This window comes from Salvelinus fontinalis, chromosome 26, assembly GCF_029448725.1.
Source record: "Salvelinus fontinalis isolate EN_2023a chromosome 26, ASM2944872v1, whole genome shotgun sequence".
NCBI classification, from domain to species: domain Eukaryota; kingdom Metazoa; phylum Chordata; class Actinopteri; order Salmoniformes; family Salmonidae; genus Salvelinus; species Salvelinus fontinalis.
Window position 1 is genome coordinate 15286269 of NC_074690.1, and position 22862 is coordinate 15309130.

The following is a 22862-nucleotide window of genomic DNA, read 5'->3' on the forward strand; positions in this document are numbered from 1 at the left end:
TCCCTCAAAACTTGAGACATCTGTGGCATTGTGTTTCATGACAAAACAGACCATTTTAGAGTGGCCTTTGTCTCCAACACAAGGTGCACCTGTGTAATGATCATGCTGTTTAATGAGCTTCTTGATATGCCACACTTGTAAGGTGGATGGATTATCTTGGTAAAGGAGAAATGCTCACTAACAGGGAGGTAAACAAATTTGTGCACAACATTTGAGAAGCTTTTTGTGTGTATGGAACATTTCTCGGATCTTTTATTTCAGCTCATGAAACCAACACTATACATGTTGTGTTTATATTGTTGCTCAGTGTAGTAGGGAAAGTGTTGTGGGTATTGGGTAATGATGATGTAGCAGGGACAACATGCATCCCACTATCAGTAACACTTCTCTTCCGGGTCTAGAGATTAATATCCAGGTTGACCTCATCTCTGTCCTCGGGTCATAGGTCACATATACGGATCAAAGTAGAGACAGATTTCCACCTACAGCCTTAGATCAGACGTAATGTCCAAATACTTTTCACACACGTTGAGTCATGGGATGTTTTTACGCACGTCTTCTCAGGGCACAAACAGGTTAAAGGTGACAATGACAGTGTTTAAAAAAAAAAAAGGAAACAGCTAAGTAATGCCCTTTGTATTTGCTGAGCTCTCATCTAAGAAGCACTGTGCAGTCTGTGAAGGGGTTTGTTTGTTTACCGTCTCCAGTGATGAGCAAGTGTTGGTTAGCCCATCTTCACAGTTAATAAGGTATGTCCTCCAGTCAGAAGTAATCAGATGTCTTTGCTGTGACCTGTAGATCTGTGTGTCAGGGTGTGTGTGTTAGGGTGATTGTGTATAATATATGTGTAGAGGCATCAGTCAAGATAAAATTAATACTTAAACCTAACCCATGTCTTTCGTCAGAGGAACATTTATTTTGGGGTCAAAACTGCGATGTTCATCACATAGTCGTTCTTATATTAAAATGAAATCTTTCAATACACACCTTCATACAGTGGTTTAGAACTTCCTTCCTCTACTGGATATAATTCAAACTGTTCATAAACCAACCGGATAGAGAGGTATTCTAATCTAGTCTTTTGCACAAGCACATTGTGTCTCTTCCTTTTTCTTCCCGGTAAGTTCCCCTTGAAAATGGGAACAACTTCCCTGCCAATAGACACAATCTTTTGTAAACCATGCAATTTGGTCGACAAAGATAACATAAAAATCTGTTTTGCTAAACTGCCCCCTACTGTTAGCAACCAAATGGTATATGTTCTCAGAAACCTAGGTAACATGAGGAAATAAGAGGGACTATACATTGTGCAACAGTAATGCAAAGATGTATTCTGAAGTTGGTTGGTTGGTTCGTATTCATTACGCACCAATCAATAAAAAACAGACTAGAACAGGAAGGGGCTAGTTGGACTCATTTTAGTTGTCCATTACAACATGTTTTTCCATGTGTGCCCCAATGACCCTGGTCTATTGGAAGTTCCAAGGGGTGGGTTTGTTATATTTCAAATTTTCTCAGATCTCAGTCTCAACCCAGAGATGAAATGATGATTACATTCTTCAAAGGTCTGAACTAAAATTAGGAATTTAGGCCTGGGAATTTCCAGAATGTGTTGAAGTATGGGGCAAAGAGAAAACAAAACTAAACCAGCATTTTGTTTGATTATTCAGCCTTGGATCCATTAGACCAGGGCTTCTTCAACTTTTTCAGCCTGGGACCCAAATGAGAAATTCTGTGTTTTCCTGAGACCCAAATGAGATATTCTGTGTTTTCCTGAGACCCAAATGAGAAATTCTGTGTTTTCCTGGGACCCAAATGAGAAATTCTGTGTTTTCCTGGGACCCAAATGAGAAATTCTGTGTTTTCCTGGGACCCAAATGAGAAATTCTGTGTTTTCCTGAGACCCAAATGAGAAATTCTGTGTTTTCCTGAGACCCAAATGAGAAATTCTGTGTTTTCCTGAGACCCAAATGAGAAATTCTGTGTTTTCCTGAGACCCAAATGAGAAATTCTGTGTTTTCCTGAGACCCAAATGAGAAATTCTGTGTTTTCCTGAGACCCAAATGAGAAATTCTGTGTTTTCCTGAGACCCAAATGAGATATTCTGTGTTTTCCTGAGACCCAAATGAGATATTCTGTGTTTTCCTGAGACCCAAATGAGAAATTCTGTGTTTTCCTGAGACCCAAATGAGATATTCTGTGTTTTCCTGGGACCCAAGTTTAGGAAAATATGCAACGATACATAAATATTGGTACATTTCATTGCCCTTATGCCTAAAACAAATGTAATATAGACAAAAACAAATAATGAAATGAAATATCCATATAATATCTATTCATGTTATTTTCCCCCATTAAAACACTTACATATCTGTCTAGGTTTTAACTGTTGCTGTTAAAATACAATACATATTTTTTATTCTGAACTGGAATAAACGGATTGATCACATCACACAGATATAGACCAGAAAACACCCACGCTGTCCTTTTCTGGTCTCTATATCTGTGTGGTGTGATCAATCAGTTTATTTCAGTTCAGAATAAAAAATATGTATTGTATTGTAACAGCAACATGTCTATTCTGGGCTCAGCCTTGAGACTGTTTCTGTACTTGTTTTTTTAAGTATGTCAGAGTTGAGAACCCTGACTCACATAGGTATGTGGTGCCAAACTGGACCAGAACATCTACTGCTTCCTCAGTCAGGCAGGAGACCGCTTCCTGCTGCAGATGAACAACCCAGAACTATGTGAGTGTGTTTACCTCAAAAAGCACCTTGCTTCAATCAGTTTATTCCAGTTAAGAATAACAATTATTATTGTATTTTAACAGCAACAGTTCCAACCTAGACTAGTTTTCAACAATAATTTCTACAGTAAGATGTACAGTGGGCCTGATCATTGTTCATCTTCATCTGTACTGTTACTTAGGGTTGCACTATCAGTAGCTTGCTTGGGCGAATGTTAGCTATTAGCTGTGTACAAAGCCAGGGGATTGTTTGAAAGAGAAACTCACATCTACTATGAGAGTTAGTACTCCCTTATTACTGCTGATCATCACCTGTTATAAAATGACAACAATGCCTTGCTAGCTGATTTACTTTTCCACTGTCGAGGCACTGTTTCCTGAAACATTCTGCCCTGTCCTGAAAGGACTTCCTAGGTTTACCATCATGCTGTGGATGTTTGGTCAGGACGTGTCGTTTTATTCATTTGTTCGTTTTGCAAGACTCATTACTAAGCACTTCCACACACACAACACATTGTGGGCGCTCCTCGTTATAAGTGTGTGTGTGAAACAGAGAGAAACTATTCGCTGTATATGCGTTTCATGACAATTGAGCTCAGTCAGATCTTGTCGCTAGCATTAGTCCATTTGATGACAGCGGTGAATGGTGTCGAGTGGGAATGACAAGTCAGTGGCTGACAGCACATCATCTGCTGTCTGAACCACAGCGCTGCATCGTTTCTCTTCAAGAAAACTGCAGAAAAAAAAGATCCGGTACACCACCTCTCACAATCACACAGCTGCCAAACGGAGAAGCAGAGAGTGCACTGAACAGAGAGCGCAGATGCACTTGGCCAAAACAATTCCAGTAATTCATGAAACAATTACAAATTTACACTGACACGTCGCGACCCATACTTTAAGAAAGGCTGTATTAAACCACTATCTAATCAGAATCATAGTGTCACGACTTCCACCGAAGGTGGCTCCTCTTCCTGTTCGGGCGGCGCTCGGCGGTCGTCGTCACCGGGCTACTAGCTGCCACCGATTTCCTTTTCTGTTGGTTATGTCTTTATTGTTTTCACCTGTTTCTCGTTTGGGGTTTTTGTTCAGGGCTGTTTATGCCCGCCTGCTTTTGTGCGGGCTTATTTTCTGTTCTGTGTGTAGATGGTTGCGTTTGTTATTTTGTTGGACTGTTTTTGTGTCCTGTTTTGGGTAGGTCAGTATTTGTCGCTTATTGTTATTTGGCGTGATCTTGTTCTGTCCGGAATAAATTACGAAAATCCAAAATCCTCTGCGCCATACTCCGCACCCACCACGCCTAGCTCCGTGACACATAGCCTGTTCAAAAGGAGTGCAATGTAAGAGCTGTAACCAGCTGGTTGTCTAACATAATAATCCATATGCTGACATAAACCTTTTAATTTTATAACATTAAAAAAAATACAAAATGTGTATTAAAACTTTTAATTGTTGCACAGCACACTAAGCCCACCAAACAAATGATTTGCAACAAAGCTCTACCAACAGCATATGCAAACAAAGCCAAAATCACCAACAAAACAACAAATCAATGAGAGAATAAATGTCCCAGTGGTCTACATGTCATGTAGAAAAGAAACATCGTTTTTCAGTTTGAGATGCACAATAGTAGAATTTTTTTGGCAGACAACCCATTTTAAGGGAGATAATATGAAATCTGATCGAAGGACAAACAGTTTTGGAGGGACAGCCTTTTTCAATGCATCACAATTTCAGGCTCTTGATGCAACAGAAATGGTAAGAGAGGATACTTGCTACAAGTCCTGTAGATATTCACCCTGAAACAGTCATGTCAGGGAGGCAATCGCCAGAAACAGCAGTTTTCACCAGAACAAAGTCAGCGCAACATTCACATAATTCCAGTAAGTACCGTTTAACAATGCAAAGTTTGAGTCGAGCAAGAGCAGAAAGCAGCCATTATTCAAAGTCGTGACGTCGTCGTAATGTTTAAACCAGTAGATAAAAAAAAAAAATTGTTCACTTGACCTTCCAATGCTATGCATCTCAGAATCAAAGGAATATTCTCAGTTGTCTTGTGATTGTATGAGCACCTGTGTGTGTGTCTCTCATCACATTTATCAAATACACATCTGAATACCTGACAAGTTAAGCCTGTCATGGGAGTGTAAGTACTGACACAAAGGCAAAAGTAAAATCTGACTTTTGAACAGTTACAGTACATACCCTGTGCGAATGTGCATATTACAATGCTGCCATCAGCTGGCAATAAAAACATTTGCACCAACTAAAGTCTATCTATCAACCGTGCCACGTGATATCTTATGATTTTGGCAACAGCAAAAGTCCTCTGGTTTAATACTGATATCTTGTCTGTCAGATTGTCAAGAACAGGTTAACGTAAAGAGTCCATCTTTAGTAAGGCACCGCTTGTTGGACCATCTGCCGTGTTGTCAGCGTCTGGTCCTGGAGGTAACCGTCTCAGAGATCTAGTCCCGATGAGGTCATAATAAGGAATCCCTTCTCTCGCCTACAAAAAGACAACAGAATGAGAACCTTACTTTAAGGTATCCCAAAAACCGAACCATTACCCAACCAAAATCCTCACATTTTACAGTAAGTGTTAATTCTCTTAACGCTTTGTGTTACACAATCCTGCATACTTCAGTATTAACCCCGGGCATGCAATCTACTCTGTTTCCTCACCCAAAACACTGATCAAATCCTCATCCCCTATCACATCCCAACACCTGTACATTGACCTACCTGAATGTCCGCTGTGTTCGACACCTGTCAATGCCAGTCCGTGCCTCCCTGTGCCAGTCAGCCCCTGCCCTTGTGGTTGGCATAGCTTGGGAAGCCAAACTGGCACAGCATCATGTTAGAGTACCTCAGGGGCATTGCGCCGTAGATCTGTGCCAGCCGGTTCAGGCAGTAGGAGCGCTGGAGCAGGTGTTCGGGACGGTGCCACATGCCTAGGTACCCGCTGCTGGCGTCCCTCTCCAGATTGCGCATATCCACGGGCTTCACAAAGATGCCAGAGGGTCTACTTTTTATGGCCCCAGAACCTCGTTGTAGCTCCGCTGCCACGGCAAAGTTCACGGCGATGTCGTCGCAGTTCTGCGTGTCATCCACCAGGGCATGCACCTCGGGCGGCTGCTCCTGGAAGAGCTGCAGGTAGCGGTGGTGGAAGAAGGCGGCGCCGATCAGCACCATGGAGTATCTGCAGCAGTGTGGAAAGCAGGGCCCACATTCAGATTGTTTTAAAAATGCATCAGGGCGCAAGACATGAACATGGTTTAGAGCAACAACGTCTACATCTAGGCCTTCAGTGTCTAGATATGGCAAACCTCTATAGTTATGCAGTTATAGTGTCTTCAGGAAGTATTCACACCCCTTGACTTATTCCCAGATTTTGTGTGTTACAGCCTGAATTCAACATGGATTACATAGATTTTCTCTCTCTCACCCATCTACACCCAATAACCCATAATGACAAAGTGAAAATATGTTTTTAGACATTTTTGCTAATTTATTGAAAAAAGTATTCACACCCCTGAATCACCGTTGGCAGTGATAACAACTGTGCTTCTTTCTGGATAAGTCTAAGAACTTTGCACACCTGGATTGTACAATATTCTTTTCAAAATTCTTCAAGCTCTTTCAAATTGATTGTTGATCATTGCTAGACAACCATCTTCAAGTCTTGCCATAGACTTTCAAGCAGATTTAAGTCAAAACTGTAACTACAGTAGGCCACTCAGGAACATTCAATGTAGTCTTGGTAAGCAACTCCAGTGTATATTTGGCCTTGTGTTTTAGGTTATTGTCCTTACCAAAAGGTGAATTTGTCTCCCAGTGTCTGGTGGAAAGCAGACTGAACCAGGTTTTCCTCTAGGATTTTACCTGTGGCATTGTATGAAGAGACGGAGAAACCCAACAATGCACTTGATTTAAGGCTCTATTCTGTTTCTTTTTATCATAAAACAACTCCCTAGTCCTTGCCGATGACAAGCATACCCATAACATGATGCAGCCACCACCATGCTTGCAAATATGGAGTGGTACTCAGTGATGTGTTGTTCTGGATTTGCCCCAACATAACACTTTGTTTTCAGGACAAAAAGATAATTTATTTTCCGCATTTCTTGCAGTTTTACTTTAGTGCCTTATTGCAAACAGGATGCATGTTTTGGAATATTTGTATTCTGTACAGGTTTCCTTCGGTCATTTAGGTTAGTATTGTGGAGTAACTACAGTGTTGATCCATCCTCAGTTTTCCCCTACCACAGCCATTAACCTCTAACTGTTTTAAAAATCACCATTGGTCTCATCGTGAAATCCCTGAGCGGTTTATTTCCTCTCTGGCAACTGAGTTAGGAAGGACACCTGTATATTTGTAGTGACTGGGTGTATTGGTACACCATCCAAAGTGTAACTAATAACTTCACCATGCTCAAAAGGGATATTCAATGTCTGTTTTTTATATCAATAGGTAGGTGCCATTCTTTGCAAGGCAGGGTCTTTGTGGTTAAATCTGTGTTTGAAATTCACTGCTCGACTGAGGAACCTTACAGATAATTGTATGTGTGGGGTACAGAGATGAGGTAGTCGTTAAACACTATTATTGAACACAGAGTGAGTCACATTTTTACTCCTGAACTTATTTAGGCTTGCCATTACAAAGGGGTTGAATACTTATTGATGCAAAATATTTCAGCTTTTCGTTAATTAATTAGTAAAAATGTCTAAAAACATAATTCCACTTTGACAGTATGGGGTATTGTGTGTAGGCCCGTGACACAAAATCTCAAATGAATACATTTTAAATGCAGGCTGCAACACAAGAACATGTGGAAAAAGTCAAGGGGTGTGAATACTTTGAAGACACTGTACCTGTCACCTCCTCCCATCTCTGGGTCCTGGAGTTCAAAGCTGCCGTAGCTGTAGACCCCCGTCACCGTGGTAACGTGTTTACGGGGGACAAATCCAACTATCTGATCTGGGAATTGCTGTTGGAGGATGAGAGTATGGGACAGCATTGAGGAGCATTCCAATAGTAATACAATGTAAGCTATTATGTAGAAGAGGGCACGACAAAACCTATCCCCCTCAGGAGTCTGAAAAGATTTGGCATGGGTCCTCAGATCCTCAAAAGGTTACACAGCTGCACCATCGAGAGCATCCTGACTGGTTGCATCACTGCCTGGTAGGGCAAGTGCTCGGCCTCCGACCGCAAGGCACTACAGAGGGTAGTGCGTACAGCCCAGTACATCACAGGGGCCAAGCTTCCTGCCATCCAGGACCTCTATACGAGGCGGTGTCAGAGGAAGGCCCTAAAAATTGTCAAAGACTCCAGCCACACTAGTCAGACTGTTCTCTCTGCTATCGCACGGCAAGCGGTACCGGAGCGCCACGTCTAGGTCCAAGAGGCTTCTAAAAAGCTTCTACCCCCAAGCAATAAGACTCCTGAACATTTAGTCAAATGGCTACCCAGACTATTTGCATTACCCACCCCCACCCCCTTCTTTTACACCGCTGCTACTCTGTTATTATCTATGCATAGTCACTTTAATAACTCTACCTACATGTACATATTACCTCAATTACCTCGACTAACCGGTGCCCCCGCACATTGACTCTGCACCGGTACCCCCCTGTATATAGTTACGCTATTGTTTTTACTGTTGCTCTTTAAATTACTTGTTAGTTTTATTTCTATTCATAGTTTTTAAAACGCATTGTTGGTTAGGGTCTTGTAAGTAAGCATTTCACTGTAAGGTCTACCTACACCTGTTGTAATCGGCACATGTGACTAATAACATTTGATTTGATTTCAATGTGTATTGTTGTTAGTACATACCTTCCACACAGAGAAGGCAAAACTGATATCTGGAACGCTGACCAACGTGTCATCATCCAGCATCAACACAGCTGAGGAGAGAAGTTGAACACAGAGTATTACCATTAGATGATTAAATACTTCCAATACACAGCGTTGTTGTGCCTGTATACTCGACTGGACAATTTTGCGACGTAGCTGAGGAAAGGAGACGAGGAGACGAGGAGAGTGTCTGTCAGTCTGTGTCTCAGTGGAGGCTGCTGAAGGAAAGGACGGCCATAATAATGGCTGGAATGGAGTCAATGGAATGGTATCGACCACATGGAAACCACGTCCTCAATGTGTTTGATGCCATTATTATTAGCGGTCCTCCCCTCAGCAGCCTCCACTGGTCTGTCTGTGTCTCTCTTTCACACTCCACACCACAGTCAGTATCTATCTTCGGTTGAACGGCTAAGTGAGGTAGACACTTTGGAAAGCCACCTTAACGCCATCTCTGTCTGTCTGACCCTCTCACACACACACACTCACACACCACACACTCACACACCTCACCGTCGGTATCGATCTCAGCAAATGGCTGCAGGCGGTTGCGCATGCGGTTGACGCTCTGCTCTTTGAACACCACAGGGATGGGATGGGGCCCCAGGGCGTCCCAGAGCTCTTGAGGGGTCCGCTCCCCAATGTTGTTCCACACGATGATGACCCGCCGCAGGTGTGGCACCGCCTGGTAATGGTTGAGCAGTTTCAGCAGGACGTCGGTACGGTTATACGTCTGTATGACTATGGTAAATGCGGTGGCGTCCTCCTCTTCCGTTTGGCGCCCGGGAATGGCGTTGGCATTGTTGCCGGCGGTGGCTCTATGGCGAAGGGCTCCCATGGCCCCGACATGGCCCCGGTCCTCGACGGAAGGCAGGAGGGCAGTCAAGGCAGCACCGACCAAGAGAAGGAGTAGTATGGGAGCAACGAGATAGGACCGCCGAAGACCTTTGCAGCCACGGAGAAGGACTCTGCACTCAGGAGAAAGACAACAATGGACATATATACTGATTCCCAAATCAACCCCTAGCCCATACTCCCTATGCACTTGTGGAGATCTGAGATGATTAGATAGACATAAACAATATGGATATAGGTCTACCTTGCCCTTTGTAATAGATCAGGGGGAATTTTCGCCATATTGCTAATCCACACAGATCACAGACCTTCAGTGTTTAGGGTGCAGAAACTATTTCACAGAATAGGCTTTTTAAAAAGAAGGACTATTTGTCAAGCGCATACATTGTAAACCACGACATTCCCATCACAACACCCTCCATGATAATAATCGACGACATGTTGCGCGCGTGCATATGATTGGGCCTATTAGGCTATGGCATCATCAAAAAGTTAACTTTATTAAACGGTACTTTAACGGCGTTAGTGACTTTTAAAGTAGCCTAATGGAAATGGGTTACAAACCTCGGCCTACAATAGACTAGGCCACTTAACAATACAACAGTGAGGAAAAACACTAAGCTACCTACCTCATTGTTGTATCCTTATAACGCACATTCCAAAACAATTAATTAATCTACTTTAGTTGTTTTCTCCCTCTTTTCCCATTCCACACACAAGAGTTCTGTTGATTTACGCAGACGCAACGTAGACTTGCAGGAAAGTATTTGTAGGCAAATTCGGGAAAGTCAGGAAAACTACAATGACGCACAACTGTACTGCTTTATGGCGATGGTTTTCGCCGCATAGTGAGGTGCTTTTAGTTTTACGACGTATTTGGAAAATTGGATTCTAGCGGCACCCTGGAAACGTCCGAGTGAATATAATACAACGCATTAGTTGGTTTTACCAACACAGTTGAACAAACATGAATTCTATTGTAACGACTTGTCCTAAAGTTTCTCTTTCCAATGGCCTGCAAATTCCAATTCTTGGACTGGGTAAGATAAAAAACAAACAAATCTATGATAACAATGTTCAAAGCTTCCTTTATTTTATATCACGTGCAACCTTTTTAAAGAGAAATGTAAATGGTATTTGCATAAGGTGACGATTTTGCAACAATGTTTACTACTGTGCTCAGGAGGAGTCAGTTAATCCATATATATATGTGTATATATATATATATATATATATATATATATGTGTATGTGTTTATATATATATATATACACCGAATGGAATTACTCGGATGAATTTCTGCTGAAACATCACCACATTGTGTCAAACTAGCCTACGTAGAGGACTGACTGTTCTAGCATGAATTCCATCAAGAACACAACCTCAAACTTTTGAACTGAATATGAAAACACCACAGACCAGTGTGAAAGTAGTGGGCTTCTCAATAGTGGCTAACCAAAAGGTTTTGTAGATCAGTAATCAGTGTGAATGAAGAGACACCGTATCAGTAGTCCACAGAGGCATCCTCTCTGCTCTGTGAAAGAGCTGGACTGGTGAAAGCAAACATCTAGTAGGTAGCCCTATCCTTCAAATTGCTTTCATCTTATGTTGTTATAGGAGTGCAGATGAAGGAGAAGATTCTGAGAGGGAACCATCTCAGACTATTGAGATGGCCCCATTGAAAGGAAGAAGTTTGAAATTCATACCAGAAATACTAAAATCAGGGAAAGTTTGAAATTCATACCAGAAATTCTAAAATCAGGGAAAGTTTGAAATTCATACCAGAAATACTAAAATCAGGGAAAGTTTTAAATTCATACCAGAAATTCTAAAATCAGGGAAAGTTTGAAATTCATACCAGAAATTCTAAATCAGGGAAAGTGATGTATCTTTCTTTTCTTCCCAAGGAACATCGCATGACGGCGGGTATTCACATGACGCCGTGTTGTACGCACTCCGCGAGTGTGGCGTGCGGCACATCGACACAGCGAAGCGTTACGGCTGTGAGGAGCAGCTGAGTAAAGCCGTGCAGGAGAGCGGAGTACCGCGGCAAGACCTATGGCTTACAACCAAACTGTGGCCCGGAGAATACGGCTATACCGCTGCCAAAAAGGCCTGCCGCGACTCGTGTTCCCGCCTAGGGGTGGAATACCTTGGTAAGGCTCAAGACAATATGGTGCGAGTACTTTTTACTTATCTGATAGATAAAAAGTATTCAGTCCTTTTTGATCTAATATATAAGGGAAACATATTCAGACTTTATTGAACCAGGTCAATTGAAAACCGGTTCTCATTTGCAAGAGACAACGTCCACAACAAGATTATCTCCCACTACTCATACCAAAGCTTGTCCACTATAGGTAAAAAATAAAAAATGCTTTTCACTCTCACTCACCTTGGTGGAACGTCTACTGTCTCCCTTCTCCTTGGCGTGGTGGAATGTCTCCCTTCTCCTTGGTGTAGTGGAATGTCTCCCTTCTCCTTGCTCTCCCTCTAATTGTATCAATCCTCTTTTTTCCCCTTATACCACCCCACTCACTCCCGTCTCTCTCCCTTTCCCACTCTTTCACTCTCCCCTCCTCTCTCACCCCCCAGATTTGTACCTGATGCACTGGCCAGATGCCATGGTCCCAGGAAGGTCCAATAGGGAGGTCAGGGTGGAGACCTGGAGGGCCTTGGAGGAGCTGTATAATGAAGGTGACACAGAACATTATTTCTTATAGTCACACACCGTGCTATAAGCCTATAGGATTCTTATCAAGAGCCTTCTGTTTCTGTCTCGGTGAACGCGAGGCAGGGGTGTGTCGTGCCATCGGCGTGAGTAACTTCCTCGTCTCCCACCTGAAGGAGCTGAAGGAGGACTGTAGTGTGGTGCCTCACGTCAACCAGGTGAGTGATGCATTGGGCTGCGTTTCATTCCACAGTCTTTCCTGGCCTAGTTCACTCCCTGAAGGATCTGAAGGGACTGGATGGGTGATTGCAACATGGATGAAACGAGTTGTAGCTTCCTGTCCAGTGATCACCTAGTCATCTTAGATCCGTGACGGGGACTGAATGAGGGCAGAGGGTAGGCGATTGATATTTGGAATGGAATGCGGCCAGTGTGTCTGTGGGACATGACCCATTACCTACATTGGCCCTTCAGTTATAAGCGACAGGAAAGGACAGACCGAGTGATGTCCCTTTCCCACCTCTCAGGTGGAGTACCACCCGTTCCAGCAGCCAGAGGAGCTGGTGGAGTACTGTCGCAAGGAGGGCATCGTGTTCGAGGGCTATTGTCCCCTGGCCAAGGGTCAAGCTCTCAGCCACCCCACCATCCTCCAGCTGGCACACAAGTATGCCCGCACGCCTTCTCAGATCTGCATCCGGTGGAGCGTACAGGTACCGCCAACTCTGATGCCCACCTACAGTGCCTTCAGAATGTATTCACTTTCCACATGTTGGTTGTTACAGCCTGAATTCAACATTTATTACATTTAGATTTTGTGTCACTGATCTACAATACCACGTGATGTCAGTGGAATTCAGTGTCAGTGTGTGGGTAAAATCACTGGGGAAGCCAAGCCATTAAAAAAAAGCCATATTACAACCTACAGTGGGGAGAACAAGTATTTGATACACTGCCGATTTTGCAGGTTTTCCTACTTACAAAGCATGTAGAGGTCTGTAATTTTTATCATAGGTACACTTCAACTGTGAGAGACGGAATCTAAAACAAAAATCCAGAAAATCACATTGTATGATTTTTAAGTAATTAATTTGCATTTTATTGCATGACATAAGTATTTGATACATCAGAAAAGCAGAACTTAATATTTGGTACAGAAACCTTTGTTTGCAATTACAGAGATCATACGTTTCCTGTAGTTCTTGACCAGGTTTGCACACACTGCAGCAGGGATTTTGGCCCACTCCTCCATACAGACCTTCTCCAGATCCTTCAGGTTTCGGGGCTGTCGCTGGGCAATACGGACTTTCAGCTCCCTCCAAAGATTTTCTATTGGGTTCAGGTCTGGAGACTGGCTAGGCCACTCCAGGACCTTGAGATGCTTCTTATGGAGCCACTCCTTAGTTGCCCTGGCTGTGTGTTTCGGGTCGTTGTCATGCTGGAAGACCCAGCCACGACCCATCTTCAATGCTCTTACTGAGGGAAGGAGGTTGTTGGCCAAGATCTCGCGATACATGGCCCCATCCATCCTCCCCTCAATACGGTGCAGTCGTCCTGTCCCCTTTACAGAAAAGCATCCCCAAAGAATGATGTTTCCACCTCCATGCTTCACGGTTGGGATGGTGATCTTGGGGTTGTACTCATCCTTCTTCTTCCTCCAAACACGGCGAGTGGAGTTTAGACCAAAAAGCTCTATTTTTGTCTCAACAGACCACATGACCTTCTCCCATTCCTCCTCTGGATCATCCAGATGGTCATTGGCAAACTTCAGACGGGCCTGGACATGCGCTGGCTTGAGCAGGGGGACCTTGCGTGCGCTGCAGGATTTTAATCCATGACGGCGTAGTGTGTTACTAATGGTTTTCTTTGAGACTGTGGTCCCAGCTCTCTTCAGGTCATTGACCAGGTCCTGCCGTGTAGTTCTGGGTGATCCCTCACCTTCCTCATGATCATTGATGCCCCACGAGGTGAGATCTTGCATGGAGCCCCAGACCGAGGGTGATTGACCATCATCTTGAACTTCTTCCATTTTCTAATAATTGCGCCAACAGTTGTTGCCTTCTCACCAAGCTGCTTGCCTATTGTCCTGTAGCCCATCCCAGCCTTGTGCAGGTCTACAATTTAACCCTGATATCCTTACACAGCTCTCTGGTCTTGGCCATTGTGGAGAGGTTGGAGTCTGTTTGATTGAGGTTGTGGACAGGTGTCTTTTATACAGGTAACGAGTTCAAACAGGTGCAGTTAATACAGGTAATGAGTGGAGAACAGGAGGGCTTCTTAAAGAAAAACTAACAGGTCTGTGAGAGCCGGAATTCTTACTGGTTGGTAGGTGATCAAATACTTATGTCATGCAATAAAATGCAAATTAATTACTTAAAAATCATACAATGTGATTTTCTGGATTTTTGTTTTAGATTCCGTCTCTCACAGTTGAAGTGTACCTATGATAAAAATTACAGACCTCTACATGCTTTGTAAGTAGGAACACCTGCAATATCGGCAGTGTATCAAATACTTGTTCTCCCCACTGTACGTGTTGAGATAATTGCGTAATTTGCTCCGTTACCTGTTAGTTCATATGCCTTGCGACCGTGATATATAGGCCTCAAGGCCGAGACAATAAGAAGACCGTGGCAGAATAAATTCAACCACACCTTTTTCTTTTATCACAAAACCTGATAGCAACCTCTGTCTAGTGAAGTCCACGATGAGCATTGCATGTAACAGACAGTTACATGACCTAGACACAGTGTTTCACAATCCCTGGTCCTCCAGTAGCTCCAACAGTACACAGTTTTGTTATAGCCCTTGACAAACATACCTCATTCAAGTCATTGAGGGCTTGATGATTAGTTGACAAGTTGAATCAAGTGTGCTTGTCTTTGGCCAACACTGAGAATGAAGTAAAACCACAAGGCCAAATTCCAATCTCCATCAATGGCTGATTTAGGAAAGGGCCAATTTTAGCTAGCTAGACACCGGATGACAACGAGATAACAAATCCTAATTGCTAAATTGTCCCATAAATATAGTCAATAAAATAAAATAAAACGTAATTTAATATTGATTTATTGAAAGCGTAATATCAACTGGTTACATTATATGATGGAACACAATCTTCATAAAGGCTGTATCCTCAGCGGTGGCGCTTGTAGAAACCTATGGCTGTGTAATGGCATAGTTTTGTTTATTTAACAGACAAGACGCTTTTATTTCCCCTGAGTCCCTTATCACAGTCAAGACATACCTATTTTATAGTAAAAATCATGATGTAATATAACAGAATAAAATGGAACAGAATATTTTCCCAATATAGAAAAAGTTTCCAGTGTGAAGTGATGCGCATCTCAGATCTAGAGCAGTTATTCTCAAAGAGCATACGGGGGCTCAATTTGGCGAGTTGAAATAGAACAAAAATTCAGGGTTATAAACCAAAATCAGTCTCCTTTTCAATATACAGATGTTTGATTTAGTTTCCTGCCTGTTCTTTCTAAATGGTCAATTCCACATTTGAATACTGCCTGGTGATGAATTACAGCCACAACATCTGTTTGTTGAGTAGGGCACAGGCTTAATGATTCTGATGAAAATATTTATGTCTTTAGCAAACTGTTTTTGCATATTTTCAGTGTGGAACCTGTCTCTGTTTAAGGGGGGGGGGGGGGGGGGGGGGGGTTATAACCAATTCTATATGGCACTAGCAGTTTGCAAAGTAGCCTAAGCGGAATATTTTAAGCAATACAATTATTGCAAAACTGCAGCTTTTTGTTGGAACACATATTTTCCCAACTTCAATCAACCAGTCCATTTTGGGTCCTCATTTGGCAAGGAATGTAGCTTGTGTATCCCATCAGTTACACTGAACAAAAATGTAAGCGCAACATGTAAAGTGTTGGTCCCATGTTTCACAAGCTGAAATAAAAGATCCCAGAAATGTTCCATATGCAGAAAAAGCTTATTTCTCTTTGCCAAGATAATCCATCCACCTGACAGGTGTGGCATATCAATATGCTGATTAAACAGTATGATCATTACACAGGTGCACCTTGTGCTGGGGACAATAAGGCCACTCTAAAATGTGCAGTTGTGTCACATAACACAATGCCACAGATGTGTCAAGTTTTGAGGGAGCGTGCAATTTGCATGCTGACTGCAGGAATGTCCGCCAGAGAATGGAGTGTTCATTTATATACCATAAGCCGCCTCCAACGTAAAAAAAGAAGAAAGAATTTAGCAGTACATCCAACCGGCCTCACAACCGCAGACCACATTCATATAGCGTTGTGTGGGTGAGCGGTTTGCTGATGTCAACGTTGTGAACAGAGTGCCCCATGGTGGCGGTGGGGTTATGGTATGGGCAGGAATAAGCTACGGACATTGAACACAATTGCATTTTTTGCAATGGCAGTTTGAATGCATAGAGATACTGTGACGAGATCCTGAGGCCCATTGTCGCGCTGTTCATCCACCGCCATCACCTCATGTTTCAGCATGATAATGCACAGCCCCATGTCTCATGGATCTGTATACAATTCCTGGATGCTGCAAATGTCCCAGTTCTTCCATGGCCTGCATACTCACCAGACAAGTCACCCATTGATCATGTTTGGAATGCTCTGGATCAACGTTTACGACAGTGTGTTCCAGTTCCCGACAATATCCAGCAACTTCACACAGCCATTGAAGAGGAGTGGGTCAACATTCCACAGGCCACAATCAACAGCCTGATCAACTCGGTGGGAAGGAGATGTGTCATGCTGCATGGAGCAAATAGTGGTCACAGCAGATGGTTTTCTAATCCACACCCTACTTTTTCTTTAAGGTATCTGTGACCAAAATATGCTTATTTGTATTCCCAGTCATGTGAAATTCGTAGATTAGGGCCTAATGAATATATTTAAATTGACTGATTTCCTTATATGAACTGTAACTCAGTAAAATCTTCGAAATTGTTGCAGTTTACGTTTATATTTTTGTTCAGTTTAGATACGTTTTTCTAGGCATGTAATTCTGTAGGCCTAACGGAAGCTTGTGTGCTCACTCAGGACACGTGTAGAGAGAGCGGTCAGAGGGGAAAGGGAATTTGGGGAGAAGAACTGCGTGATGCTTGGCTTGGTTTCTTTTTTTCTTGTTGTGCTCCGCAACTGCACATGTAGGCCCACAAATGGAAGACTAGAGTCAAAGCTTCTTTTGTCTTCAAGACAAAATATACAGTATATCAATTTTGTTCAGGGACAAAATGTCACTTGCCCATTTGGGCAGCCAGCCACCAAATACTTTTACCGTATTTGAAAAGTATTTTTACGTCCGTCGAGATTCATACCTATCTCTAACATACCTATCTCTAACTCCGACATGGATTTTTGGGGGGTTTTGAAGTGCTGTCACAGTGTCACCATGAACACTCCGTAGTAATATTTGATGCAACGAGGGTAGAAATGGCTTATTTGGTCGATATTACTTACCAAGTAAAGCAGAGCTGTTTTATCAAAAGGTACAAATATCCTTTTGCGCATAGGCGCATCCAGACACAGCTTGGCTACATTGTAACCGCAAAGCGTATGGGGCTCAGCCAGGACTGTTCATTTTGTGACAGACTTAAAACATTTTAATAATGTGGTTTAACCGATTTGATCTTGGGAAAATAGATAAAAAAATTTTTTTGCAGAATGGTGTTAAATACTTGTAAACGGCTTGGGGAGAAAAATACATTCTCATAGATTTAATCATGTAATAGTAGCTACTGGACATTCAGTTTTCTGCAAAGGTGTAGGCTGATGGAAGGCTACTCCGAGTCAGTGCGAGAATCTCAATTGCATACTCCAAGTCCTCCCTCCTTCTAAAAACCCATTAGATTAGTTTAGTCACGTGCACAAGGTCGCAGATGTAGTTGCAGTGCACAGTGAAATTCTTAAGCTATGAGCTCAGTTGGAGTGAAAGCAGGGGGAGCAGATAGCTGACTAGTGGTGGCTATTGGCCAGTCTGTTCAGATTTAGCCATGATGCTCCTGTACTGCCCGCATCTGAGTGATGGAAGCGTGGAGAACCGGCTGAGGCCCCTGATGTTCTTCTTGGCCTTCCTGCGACACCTGGTGTTGTATATGTCCTGGAGAGCAGGCAGTGTGCACCCAAAGAGGCGTTTTAGCTGAGCGTACCACCCTCTGTAGTGCCTTGAGGTTAGCGGCGGTGGAGTTGCCGTACAAGGCTGTGATGCAGCCCGACAGAATGCCCTGATGGTGCTCCTGTAGAACACTGTGAAGGCCCTCGGGGACAGGACACATTTCTTCAGCCTCCTGAGGTTGAAGAGTTGCTGTCGTGCCTTCTTCACCACGGTGTCTGTGTGGTTTGACCATTTCAGCTCCTCAGAGATGTGTACCCCGATGAACTTGACGTTTTTGACTGTCTCCACGGCGGCCCCAGCATGGTTCTTCCTGAAGTCAACAATCAGCTCCATTGTTTTGTTGAGGGAGAGGTCGTTTACCTGGCACCAAGCCATCAGAGAGCCTACTGCCTTCCTGTAGGTGGTCTCGTCGCTGTTGGTAATCGGGCCTACTACTGTCGTGTCGTCAGCAAACTTGATGATGGAGTTGTAATTCTGTAAAGTCACGGAGTGGTGGGTATACAGGGAGTACAGGAGGGGCCTGAGGACACCCTTGTGAGGCCCCTGTGTTGAGGATCAGTGTGGAGGTGGTAATGTTGCCTACCTTCACCACCTGGGGGGGTGGCCCGTCAGGAAGTCCAGGACCCCTGTTGCATAGGGAGGTGTTCAGGGCCGTGAGCTTAGAGGGCACTATGGTATTGAAGGCCGAGCTGTAGTCAATGAATAGCATTCTCACATACGCATTCCTCTTCTCCAGGTGGGTGAGGGCAGTGTGCAGTGGCGATTGTGTCATCCGTGGATCTGTCGGGCGGTAGGCGAATTGGAGAGGGCGAGTGTGTCAGGAAGGGACGTGATGTGGTCTTTGACTAGCCTCTGGAAGCACTTCCTGATGACGGAAGTGAGTGCTACGGGTCGTAGCACTCACTTCCGGCTTAAGCAGACGTGTCCCCCTGCTTAAGCCAGTACATGTCCAGGCCCGTCTGAAGTTTGCTAGAGAGCATTTGGATGATCCAGAAGAAGATTGGGAGAATGTCATATGGTCAGATGAAACCAAAATCTAACTTTTTGGTAAAAACTCAACTCGTCGTGTTTGGAGGACAAAGAATGCTGAGTTGCATCCAAAGAACACCATACCTACTGTGAAGCATGGGGGTGGAAACATCATACTTTGGGGCTGTTTTTCTGCAAAGGGACCAGGACGACTGATCCGTGTAAAGGAAAGAATGAATGGGGCCATGTATCGTGAGATTTTGAGTGAAAACCTCCATCAGCAAGGGCATTGAAGATGAAACGTGGCTGGGTCTTTCAGCATGACAATGATCCCAAACACACCGCCCGGGCAACGAAGGAGTGGCTTCGTAAGAAGCATTTCAAGGTCCTGGAGTGGCCTAGCCAGTCTCCAGATCTCAACCCCATAGAAAATCTTTGGAGGGAGTTGAAAGTCCGTGTTGCCCAGCAACAGCCCCAAAACATCACTGCTCTAGAGGAGATCTGCATGGAGGAATGGGCCAAAATACCAGCAACAGTGTGTGAAAACCTTGTGAAGACTTACAGAAAACGTTTGACCTCTGTCATTGCCAACAAAGGGTATATAACAAAGTATTGAGATAAACTTTTGTTATTGACCAAATACTTATTTTCCACCATAATTTGCAAATAAATTCATTAAAAATCCTACAATGTGATATTCTGGATTCTTTTCTTCTCATTTTGTCTGTCATAGTTGAAGTGTACCTATGATGAAAATTACAAGCCTCTCATCTTTTTAAGTGGGAGAACTTGCACAATTGGTGGCTGACTAAATACTTTTTTGCCCCAATGTATATTAAATTGACATTTTTTTTTTTTATACAAACTTAGCCGAAAAATATTTCTAATTATTGAAAATGACAAATTACCCAATGGATCATGATACTTTTCTAGTAAAAAAGTGGGGGTGCAAAAACACGTTTGCTTCATTGCTCAGGCGCCTATGCGACTGGATATGATTGGTAAGGGGATGTTTGAGAGTGAAAGTTCCATACAGTTACTCATTCTTATGAAAAGGGTATTCCTTATTACACTGTCATAATTATACACTTACATTAAGACACTGAAAATGTAAATCTTTAATGGCGTGCTTTGTCCCCCTTCCCTCTCAGAATGGAGTTGTCACCATTCCCAAGTCCACCAAAAACGAGAGGATCCTGGAAAACTGTCAAGTGAGTTGGATTTATTTACAAGACAGAAGGGAATTGTGTGCATGTTTTAGTTGAGTTCTGTTTGAGCATGTGTTGAAGTAGATCTAGATCAATCTAATATTAAAAAGACAGTTCGGTCTAACTTTGCATTGAAATAGGCTCTAAGAGAACCCCATTGTTTTGGGGTAATCAATGCCAACTTGAGTCTGTGAAGGATGAAAAGGGACATTTGGGTGTACTGTTATTTTAAGACTCAAATGTCAAATGATAATCACAAGCTCAAGAATGGATCCTGTCAGAGTCCTGCCCCAGCTAAAAGGACACGTATCAAACCACCATGTTTGTACACTCAACTTCCACCCCTCCCCCCTGCTGGTCCTGGCTCCTCCCACTCCTAGGTCTTTGGGTTCCAACTGGAGGGGAAAGACATGGCGGCACTGGGCAGTTTGCATGATGGGAGACACGTGAGCTGGGATCCCACATGTGTGGAGTGACACAGGTGCAGCATGTGTTCACCATCACTGCTTCTCACAAGCATGCCTTGCCTCTATGGATAGAAGAGTAAAGAGCTGAAGCTCTGCTAACTTTATTTAGTAACTAAATCATTCTCAGCCACTCTTTCACATCCCCCCCCACTCTTCCTTTCTGGTATTTTTCCCTGGCTTGCAGTCTTCCACCCTACAAAATGTATCCCTGATTCAGGATCTTTGATTATCATTAATCATATTTGCATACAACGTATTCGCTTTTCTCATTTTGCTTCACAAACCCTTTCATCTGATTTCATGTGTATATTTGGCTGCCCCTATATCTTGGCTCGCTTTTAGTTGGTGTGTATGTACTCTGTTCAGTATGTGAATGGCTGCTTAGTTAGAGGTAACTAAGTAGAAAATGAATGGCCGTGTCTCAATTTAAAATACCATTGAGATCTGGGGAGGACTGTTTTCTCTGAGAGTGATGTCACTCATAAGTGTTGTCTCCTCAGGTCTTTGGGTTCTCCCTCTCAGATGAGGACGTGGATCACGTCAGGAGACTCCACAGTGACATGAAGCTCATTCATCTCAGCTACCCACTCTGGAAAGGATTAACATCTTAAAATACAAAACAGAACTTTTAGAAATTAGATCTGTGTGTGTTTATGGCTGTGAATAGAAATGGTGGGTGACTCTGGTGCTTCAACCAGATTTGTGAAGCCATAGTTGCTGCTAGCCTCACCCAACTGCCTTAATGAGATATTAGTGCCTATCCTCCTAATCGATGTGACTGGTAGGATACTTGTTAACATCATTGATTTATATAAATCAGCCATTACTGTATGCCTAGACACAACATTGCCTTAATCCACTGGCTCTTAAAGAATTAGGTCACCCAAATGGTTAATGGGATTTTAGGGAGGCTATGCTCCTTAGATCAATGACATTTTTGTACTCAACTATTGCTAATGCTAAACTGGAGCAAAGTTAACAAAATATTCCTTCTGGGAATATCGAGGTTAAGATTATTTTAATTGTAAAAAAGGATCCTTCCTCCGGAATATTGTAATTCATCGATCATGTCATTGGTTAAATTAATTTTAATAAATACTTTGAGGGGAACACGGAGTTCATCTCAATTTATCAGTTGCTTTTATCATTTTATTCTCAAGGTACCGTATACTCTGAGAAACACATTCAGAATTGAACCAGAAGGGCATTATAAAATCATGAACACTGCATGGATTATTTTTCTTGAGGTGTAAGTGAACAAAAACATCCTGAACTTAAAGAAATATATATAGGTTGCTCACATGGGTAAAAACTTTATAGCTAAACATAGCTGGGTATGCCATGGTGATCTTTGAATAAGATCAGCTGAAGGAGAAACAAAGGGGGAGGACAACCGCCACGCGTAATAATTGCACCGTTTATTTTTAACATACATTTGCCATTTATAAAGGATTTTCACAATGGGCTGTTGTGCTAATCAATTCTTAGTGAGAAAAAAAAATCATACTGCATTTGAGATTTTCTTTAACATGTACATTCAAAAGAGAATAAAATGTTCAAAGTGACCTTACTGTAGCAAAAGGTGAAGGCTACAGTCTGGATTAGAATTTACACCTAGTTACGAGCTAGTAACGTGGTGAATCTTGACGAATGAAATCGAACACTTAAACGTGTACATCGATAAAAGTGACTGACCCTCGAGCACCTCCAAAATTAATCCAAGTATTCACTAACGCATACAACTTGGGGAGTAACAAAAAAACGATTTCAAATCTCTACTTGGGTATTCAATCCTCAAAGAAACATTCTACAAACTATATTAAAAAGAAATGGGAGGAGGAACTTAACATTGAAATAACTGATGAAACATGGTTGAACATATTAGAGACTCAACAAAGCTCCACCAACTCAAGGTCATGGAGAGAATTCTGTTGGAAGAATGTTATACGTTTCTTCATAACACCTA

General features: G+C 42.8%; 2 protein-coding genes across 4 annotated transcripts; one reads left to right on the plus strand and one right to left on the minus strand.

Moving 5' to 3' along the window:
• Window positions 1-4845: 4845 nt before the first annotated feature.
• On the minus strand, window positions 4846-10166 carry extl2 (exostosin-like glycosyltransferase 2). 2 transcript variants are annotated; one of them, XM_055882654.1, is made up of 6 exons: window positions 10094-10166; window positions 9123-9577; window positions 8589-8659; window positions 7622-7737; window positions 5492-5948; window positions 4846-5255 (listed from the first exon to the last, which is right to left on the minus strand). In XM_055882654.1, the coding sequence occupies exons 1-5, from the start codon at window positions 10096-10098 to the stop codon at window positions 5549-5551; spliced, it is 1047 nt and encodes a 348-aa protein (XP_055738629.1). In that variant the 5' UTR covers window positions 10099-10166; the 3' UTR covers window positions 4846-5255; window positions 5492-5548. The 2 variants fall into 2 exon arrangements, with proteins under 2 accessions (XP_055738629.1, XP_055738630.1); XM_055882655.1 differs by lacking the exons at window positions 4846-5255; window positions 5492-5948 and having other exon boundaries at window positions 7719-7737; window positions 9118-9577.
• Window positions 10167-10359: 193 nt separating this feature from the next.
• On the plus strand, window positions 10360-22033 carry zgc:110366 (uncharacterized protein LOC550476 homolog). 2 transcript variants are annotated; one of them, XM_055882656.1, is made up of 8 exons: window positions 10361-10504; window positions 11372-11620; window positions 12060-12161; window positions 12262-12353; window positions 12663-12845; window positions 20373-20432; window positions 20810-20910; window positions 21397-22033. In XM_055882656.1, the coding sequence occupies exons 1-7, from the start codon at window positions 10432-10434 to the stop codon at window positions 20903-20905; spliced, it is 855 nt and encodes a 284-aa protein (XP_055738631.1). In that variant the 5' UTR covers window positions 10361-10431; the 3' UTR covers window positions 20906-20910; window positions 21397-22033. The 2 variants fall into 2 exon arrangements, with proteins under 2 accessions (XP_055738632.1, XP_055738631.1); XM_055882657.1 differs by lacking the exon at window positions 20810-20910 and having other exon boundaries at window positions 10360-10504.
• Window positions 22034-22862: the final 829 nt, after the last annotated feature.

What these genes read in the sequence shown, in the direction of transcription:
- extl2 (XM_055882654.1), bottom strand. An exon ending in TTGCCTTCTCTGTGTGGAAG is followed by an intron (nt 7,738 to 8,588) that starts GTATGTACTAAC and finishes ATCCTCCAACAG; the next exon opens with CAATTCCCAGATCAGATAGT. An exon ending in GAGATGGGAGGAGGTGACAG is followed by an intron (nt 5,949 to 7,621) that starts GTACAGTGTCTT and finishes ACACTGCTGCAG; the next exon opens with ATACTCCATGGTGCTGATCG.
- zgc:110366 (XM_055882657.1), top strand. Translation starts at nt 10,432, where the DNA reads ATGAATTCTATTGTAACGACTTGTCCTAAAGTTTCTCTTTCCAATGGC. An exon ending in GGAGGAGCTGTATAATGAAG is followed by an intron (nt 12,162 to 12,261) that starts GTGACACAGAAC and finishes AACGCGAGGCAG; the next exon opens with GGGTGTGTCGTGCCATCGGC. An exon ending in GGATCCTGGAAAACTGTCAA is followed by an intron (nt 20,433 to 21,396) that starts GTGAGTTGGATT and finishes TTGTCTCCTCAG; the next exon opens with GTCTTTGGGTTCTCCCTCTC.